The sequence below is a fragment of the Bactrocera dorsalis genome, chromosome 4 (assembly GCF_023373825.1).
Source record: "Bactrocera dorsalis isolate Fly_Bdor chromosome 4, ASM2337382v1, whole genome shotgun sequence".
Lineage (NCBI taxonomy): Eukaryota > Metazoa > Arthropoda > Insecta > Diptera > Tephritidae > Bactrocera > Bactrocera dorsalis.
Genome location: NC_064306.1, coordinates 63,155,034 through 63,163,074, shown reverse-complemented (window position 1 = coordinate 63,163,074; position 8,041 = coordinate 63,155,034). Strand labels below are relative to the sequence as shown.

Sequence of the window (8,041 nt, the reverse complement as noted above, 5' to 3'; positions counted from 1 at the left end):
TAGACAGACGACAGACATGGGGACTTGGATTGCAACCTAATCCAAATACTAGGTAGTGCTGTAGAAGCCTGTACTTGTACAAACTCTACCATAACACTAGTCCGAATTCTCCGACGTGTTCAGAGTGCTTTGAAAGCTTGGAGCATGTATTCTTTTTTTGGCCCAGCTTTTTAAGTACAAGGGAAAAACTATACTCGGTGGTAGTTTACAGTGGAAAATTTTACGACACTCATGTGTCACTCCACTGAGAACTGGAAAGCTGTCAGCGAAGCGGCAGCCTCAATCATGACAAAACTGAGGTATATATAGATATATAGCGTCCGTTAGCCCGTGCCATACAGGAGCCTTAAATGTCTTAACATTCTCACGAAATAAAACTTAGTATATCTAGGGAGAGTCTGAATTTTTTGCTTTTGATTTCTCCTCCTACATCAATCACAATTTATTTCTAAAATAATGATTTGTTCCCTTCAGCTTCGGTCGACGTAACCGCCTAACAGAGTCGATAAATCGAACAACAATGGAGCGGTTTCGCATCACGTTGGCTCTGGTGAAAAATGCTCATCCTCAGAGCCGCCGAAGAGTGCGCATTGACGACACTATTGCTGCCGTCGAACAGACTATCGAAGATGACCGAAAGAAAGAGCCAATTCACCAATAGACTATCGAAGAAGACCAGAATGAGACCATCCTCTAACAGACTATCGAAAAGAAAGAGTCAATTCACCAACGCAGACAATAATTGAAGTTATATATCACTCATTTTATAGAACATTTTGTGGAGGAGCTTAGTTTGCGGGCTTAAAAAACTCAAATCGGTGTAGAATTGAAGCCAAACGATCATCAAGCGCGCCTGAAATATCTTTTATTGTCTTAAAAATAACTGACGTTTACTAATAACTCCATAATAAAGAGTAAATTTCTCTATTAAATTATTTTGAGCTTTCTTCTTCCATTCTCTTATGTTGCCTACATTTAGGCTGTCATTTTCAAAAAAAAATTAAAGCAAATTAATAAATGTTTAAAATATTATACAAAATAAATACTCTTATTGATTTCCCCTAACCAACACGCTACTCTCATTTGCAATAATGGGTAGGGTAACTCATTGTGAGCATTGCCGCACCCAGTTTTGGCTTGTTGGGAATGCATAACATAGAAACCGCGAACGCTTATAGCGATTTGGAGCAAACGATGAGTCGACAGAAATTAAAACAAGCCAAACGTATACATATGTATATATGTATGTACATACATACCAGTGAGTGGTATATGAGCACGGATGTGCATACTCACAAAGAGCGCCTATCGCTCAGGAACACGTCATCAGCCACGGAATGGCAATGCCGCAAGTGTCAGAGCCGACGAGATAAGGCGCTACCAGCAGCCGCTGATACAAAGATTTATTAGTTAATAATTAACGGTTAGCCGATTTAATGAACTATAAATTATTTTTAGTACGAAAATAAAGGAAAATAATAAAAATCGGTAGTATAAAGTGATGTCTTGAACTTTATTGCTGCTTCAGAGTTACGAGCTGTAAATAATAGCACTTGACAACTATGGCATAAGTGCTTGAGTACTTAAGTAAGTACTGGCATGAATACTGACAGTTTCAAAGTACCGCGAGTGCGCTGCGATTCGTATGAAAAAACCGGTTCGCGCTCTCTTCGCACATCTCTACCGCTGCTTTTATACTACTTTTAAGTAAGTATGTCAGTATGTTTGTATGCTCGTATATATCTGTGTTTGGATGTATTTATAGCTGCTTCGGCACGTTGTGACAGCGCAAACCGCAAAGCGATCATATATTTTACTAGCGTCTACACTAATATTTACATATGGACATACGTCAAAATGTTCTTTTTGTGAGTTCAAATTGAACTTTGGAACGCTCTCAGCTCAAGTTTGTTTACGCAGAGCGTTCGTGTTAGTGCTGTTGCTCGTGCATGAGCGATTTCATTGCTATTCACTTAATTACTGTCACTAGGAGGCCCACTGGCTTCGGTAATTACTCACTAGGGCATTTGAAAAAAAAATTCTATGCGAAAGACGGGGGGGTCTGTGTGGCCACATGTGCATATTAAGTCGAATATGGTAATTGCTCATTGCTTGACTGATCGATAAATCACACGTTTGTGTAAAAACAAATAATAATGTACAAAGTTCTCGGTTGATTATTTTATGTTTCCTTATTGATATAATTGGAAAGTATGTCCAACGCACGATTGCTATTCGATGGAGCTTACATCTGCATGACATTTGTTTTATAAAAATTATTTTTAGCCTTTTATTTTTATTTTATCCAAAATATTTAGCCATTGGAATATTTTTTCAGAGTTGCCACTTTACTAAATGTTATGTTAATAATAAAAATAAATTTTTTAAAATTAAATTAAATAAAAATTAAAAAAATTAATTTTCAAAATTTGACCTTAAGTTCAAAAAAATTTGAAAATAATTAAAAAAACTAATAATATTAATTTAAAAAATTAAAAAAAAAAACATAATTTCAGAAATTAAAAAATTCATTTATTCTTTTACATTAAAAAATATTATTTTTGAAAATTAATTAAAGTAAATCAATGTTAAAAAAAAAATGAAAAATTAATTTTTAAAATTATTAAAAATTAAACTAATTTATTAAAAAATTTATAAATTAGTTTGTACTATGTACCAAACAAAAAAATAATAATTTTAAAAATTAATTAATAAAATTAGTAATTTAAAAAAGTAATTTATACTCATATACAAAAAAAAAATAATTAAAAAATTAATTACTATTAATTAATTAAAATTAAAAATTAACTAAAAATAATTAAACATTAATTTTTAAAATTAAATAATTAATTAATTTAATTTTTTTGCTTTGTAATTTGTATTGAAAAATTATAATTTTTAAAACATGCAAAATTTTGCATGAAAAAATTTAAATAAAAAAGTTAAATTAAATATTTTAAATAAAATTGAATCGCATTTCGCACCGAAGGCCGTTTACATTAAGTGGCATTACCTAAGCGCTTATCGCTGAATAAATGTTGAGCATAAGCTAAACAAGTAGCAAGTGCGAGAGCACAGGCAGAAAATAAGGTATGACGGCACACTCACATGGATGTGCAAAAGCCGAACAAAGCATACCCTACGTACCAGGCTATATACATAAATTCGAAACTCAAATCAGGGTATTAAAAAAATTTTTTGAAATGTTTTTATTTTTGATTTAAAAAATTTGTTTTATTTTTGAAAAAAATTTTTATTAATTTTTATATCATTGAAAAATTTTTATTTTTATTTTATTTCTGATTTTTTTTTATTTTTCATAATTTTTTTAATTGTTGAAATTTTTTATTTTTGAAACATGTTTTTTTTTATTTGAAAACTTGTTTGATTTTTTTGTTTAACTTTTGAAATTTTTTTTGAAATTTTATTTATTTTTGAAAAATTCTTTAATTTTGAAAACAATTTTATTTTCAAAATTTTTTTATTTTGAAAATTTCGTAATTTTTAAAGTTTTTTAGTTTTTGATTTTTTTTTAGTTTTGAAATTTTTTTATATTTGGTTTTTTTTTAATTTTGAAAAAAATTTTTTATTGTTTTTTTAATTTTAAAAACTTTTTTTAATTTTGAAAACTTTTTTTTATTTTTTTTTTATTTTTTTAAATGTTCTCACTTTTGAAAAGTTAGACATACATACATACATACATATGTATCTACAAACTCTCAAAATTTTGTTATTTTATTTTAGACAAACACATTATTTTGAAATTTATTTATTTTCTTAAATTTTTTTTTTGAAACTTTAGTTAAACATTATTTTGAAATTTTCTTAAAAGTTTTGGAATTTTTTTTTTGAAAAAGTTTTCATAACTTGGATCATTTTATTTTAGGAAATTTTTGATTTTAATTTTATTGAAATATTTTTATTTTTGAAAATTCTTTATTTTTGGATTTTTTTATTTTCGAAAAATGTTTAATTTCGGTTTTTTTTTATTTTTAATGTACTACATAAAATTTAGATAAAATTTTTTTTCGAAATTTCTTTAAAATTCATTTTTTTTATTTTCGAAATTTTTTTATTTTACAATCAAAAAAAATATTTTTTTTTTATTTTGGAAATTACTTAATCTTTGAGTAGTATTTATTTCATTTTTTAGTTTTTAAAAAACTTTTAATTTTTTTATTCAAATTTATTTCAATTTATTCTCGAATCGATATCTTTAATGAAAATTAAAAAAATTAATTAGCCAAAAATAGTAATTTATTTTAAATAAATATATGTAATTTAAATCAAATATTAAACCACAAGTGCTGAAATTTCGATTTTTATCTACAGGTGGCCGCCGCCTTAACTCCACAATACTACAAAAGTTAAAAGACCGCTTGTAGGGTGCCGCCTTAGCCGCAGTCTATCTTGTTTGCGGTTGGAGAGCGCATTAAATTACGAGCAAAAAATAAGGCGCGCGCTCAGCGCTTCGCACTGAATCACTCCGCGTGCTGCTTGGCCACGTCGCTGCCTACGCGAATATGAGCTGAGACGTCGAAAATGGGGCCTGTACTGGAGCGTCAGCAGAGCTTCGGTACAAATTCGCCAAAGAGCATGCAGGCAGTCGTTTGCTTTGTTTTGATAACGCCGGTACGCGTTGTTCTCGTTGCGCTTTTGTGTTGTGGCGTGGCGTGGCTTGGTGTTGTTTGCTTTTGTTTTCACAAACAAAACACACGAAGAGTGCATTCAACCGCACAAACAAACACTTACAATAAACGCGCATACAAAGTAGTTTATAACTCGAACAAGTGCTTGCACACTTCTGCCTAGCATTTCGCTATAAAGTATAAATAGTAATTAATTTTAGTAATAAATATATATACATAAGTATAAGGTCAAGCGCTGTTTGCGTATAACGCCCGCGTTGCCATAGAACTTTGCGTGCGTGAACAATGGTGGACTCCACTAGCGTGCTGCTCGTGTTCGTCACCGTGCTGACAGCTGTGTTCGTTTGGTCGCGACGTACATATGTCTACTGGCAGCGGCGACGCGTCAAGTTCGTGCAGCCCGTACATCTGCTGGGCAACCTGAAAGACGTGCTGTGGCTGCACACTTCATTTCCGTTGCTGCTGCGCGACTACTACTTCGACGCCCAGTTCAAAGATGAGCCGGTGGTGGGCATTTATTTGTTCCACCAGCCGGCGTTGCTGATACGCGATCTCAATTTGGTGCGCACCATTTTGGTGGAGGATTTTGTCAGCTTCTCGATGCGCTTCTCCAAGTGCGACAAGCATGTGGACAAGCTGGCGGCGAACAGTTTGTTCTTTGTGCGCAATCCCGAATGGCGTGAGATACGGACGCGGCTTTCGCCGGCATTCACCAGCGGTAAGATCAAGCAGATGTTTGCACTCATGGAGGAGGTACTTTCACTTGTTCAACCAACTGTATTTGCCCAGCGCACCACGCTTATCAACGTATAATTTTATTTTTGTTCTTTATTTCTTGCGCTTGCATTGGTAACACACAGGTGGGCTGTGATCTTGAGGCCTATCTGCAGCGTCTCACGGCCAACGGCAATCAGCGCCGCAACGCTGTGGTGAATGTCAAGGAGATTTGCGATCTCTACAACACGGATCTGATCGCCAGCATAGCCTTCGGTCTACGCTCATATAGTTTGCGCAATAAACAGACGGAGCTGGGCAGCAATTGTAGTGAAGTGTATACGCTCACTTTTACGCGCGTCATCGATTTGTGTGTCATCTTCTTCCTGCCCAAATTCGTATCGCTATTGCGGCGTCATCTCTTGCCACCGGCACATGCGGACTTTTTGCGTCGCACCGTGTTGCAGGTGATTGAGGAGCGCGAACGCAATGGCATACTACGTAATGATCTCGTTGAAATGCTGTTGACGCTGAAAATGGAGGCGGCGCTCAATCAGGATCGCACGCATTTCACGCACCAACAAGACTATTTGGTCGCGCAGGCGGCCATGTTCGAACTGACGGGCATCGAAAGCTGTGCCATGACCATGACATTTGCGCTGTACGAGCTGGCCAAACAGCCGTTGCTGCAAGCGCGTTTGCGCGCTGAAATACGTCAGACGCTGGGTGATGCGCAGGCGCATGCTATTACTTATGACAAGGTGCAGGGTATGCGTTACCTCACGATGGTGGTGGACGAGACGCTGCGCAAGTATCCGAATGTGCCGATTTTGGAGCGCGAATGCACGCCCATCAATAAGAAGCGTTTCGTCGCGCTGCGCCCATACGCGGACTGCTTTGTGCGCCGCGGCATGCCCGTCTACATATCAAATTTAGCGATACACCATGACCCACAGGTGAGCGCGCTTGCTTGTTGTTGACAATTTTTAATTTTGTATTATAAAATATATTTTTTCTCTTCCAAACAGTATTGGCCCGAGCCGGCGCGCTTCGATCCCGAACGCTTCTCGCCGGAGAATCGCTCACTGCACATGCCCATGTCGTATCTGCCCTTCGGCGCCGGTCCGCACAACTGCATCGGCATGGCCATAGCGCAGATGCAGATCAAACTTGGCCTCATACATTTTCTGCACACTCATCGTGTGGAGTTTTGCGAAAAGACTGTCGACAACATCGAATTCGATCGGAAGTTTCTGTTGTTGTCGAATAAAAGCGACATCTATCTGAGCGTCGAGCGCTGCTTGTGATGGCGCGCCGATATGACAGGAGCGGCTCGCGCGTCACACACAACTTTGTGCTTATCAGTTAATATTAAACAAGCGCGCATTCTTAAATGCCCGCGGCGCGTTTGCTTAACTCAAGCGCCGCCCGAGCGCGCTGTTTGTGCGCGCTGACTGCATCAAAGCAGAAGAATTTATGTTTGCTTTTTAAGCCAAAATACCAGTGTAAAGCTTGTTTGTGTCGCTGCAATGAGCTTTCCTATTCAATGTTGTCGCTTTTACAACAAGCACATATATATACTTAGACATACATATCTACACCATTTTTACTCTTCTGCTATGTTTGTTTATTATTATTGCTAATATTATTATTACTAAATGTTTGTATTGTATTTGTAATTTTTATTGTATATACATATATGAAAATATTGTTAATAGAGCATTTTTTTTATGAATGAGTAAGCGCGTTTATTATTCATCTTTCCCTTTTATTTTTTTTTAACTCTTTTGCTGTTTGTAGGTGCGATCACGCCACCGATGACGTTGAAATCGCTTATCTTTATAAGGGGATTTCGATGACAAGCAACTAAAAATTTATACATGTTAATATGTTTGTAGAGCAAAGGCGTGAAAAGAGCTGCGTGTGTGTTTGTGCGCGTTTATCTATAATTGTTCATTTACTTGCCTGTGCGCAGGTGTTTGTGTGTGTGCGCCTGGTCTTTATGTTTATCGTTTCGGTGCTCCGCTTTTTCGTGTTTTTCTAATTTTATGCGCTCCGCCATACATCACATTACTTAATTATTTCTGAGGTCGCAGTAAGACAACTTTGTTGTGAATGATTTGAATTCTTGACGCTCAGCGCGCTACAGTCGGCGCAATTCGACTGTTGGATAAAAAAAAATACATTTTAAAATTAAAAAAAGACTAATTTGATGGTTTTAATAAAATATTTCTGGAATTCAGTTGAGAAATTTGAGAAACAACTCTATAAAATAGTTTTAGAGGTTGCCGGCTTACTCCACAGCAATAAACAATATATAGATAGTTCAAAACTTTATTTGTTTGAACATTAAGCATGTTTGTTGCGGAGTATGAAACAGTGATCCCTGCTAGAACAAGACCTAAACGGAAATGACTAAACAGTATATAAATATTTTCTGGTAAAAAATTTGTTATCTAGTGTAATGTGGATAATTTGTCAAAATGATGTCAAATTGTGTCATTATTGCTGTTCAATTTTCCACAAGCGACTTGTGATAAAAAATGTTTTCATATTTTATCTTAAAGTTGGGGCCACTGACTCCGAATTGCGGCAGTAATTTTAATAATTTCGACTCGTTTTTGGATCGTATATATTTCCATAATGAAGTGACAAACCGTACTGAAGAGAAATGTCAA

General features: G+C 35.5%; 1 protein-coding gene across 1 annotated transcript; it reads left to right on the top strand.

Annotated features, from left to right (window-relative positions):
- Positions 1–4,413: 4,413 nt before the first annotated feature.
- LOC105226935 (probable cytochrome P450 6v1) lies at positions 4,414–7,092 on the top strand. The gene is made up of 3 exons (XM_011206072.4): positions 4,414–5,402; positions 5,510–6,319; positions 6,392–7,092. The coding sequence occupies exons 1-3, from the start codon at positions 4,935–4,937 to the stop codon at positions 6,668–6,670; spliced, it is 1,557 nt and encodes a 518-aa protein (XP_011204374.1). The 5' UTR covers positions 4,414–4,934; the 3' UTR covers positions 6,671–7,092.
- Positions 7,093–8,041: the final 949 nt, after the last annotated feature.

What these genes read in the sequence shown, in the direction of transcription:
- LOC105226935 (XM_011206072.4), top strand. Translation starts at nt 4,935, where the DNA reads ATGGTGGACTCCACTAGCGTGCTGCTCGTGTTCGTCACCGTGCTGACA. An exon ending in TGTTTGCACTCATGGAGGAG is followed by an intron (nt 5,403 to 5,509) that starts GTACTTTCACTT and finishes GGTAACACACAG; the next exon opens with GTGGGCTGTGATCTTGAGGC. An exon ending in CGATACACCATGACCCACAG is followed by an intron (nt 6,320 to 6,391) that starts GTGAGCGCGCTT and finishes TCTTCCAAACAG; the next exon opens with TATTGGCCCGAGCCGGCGCG.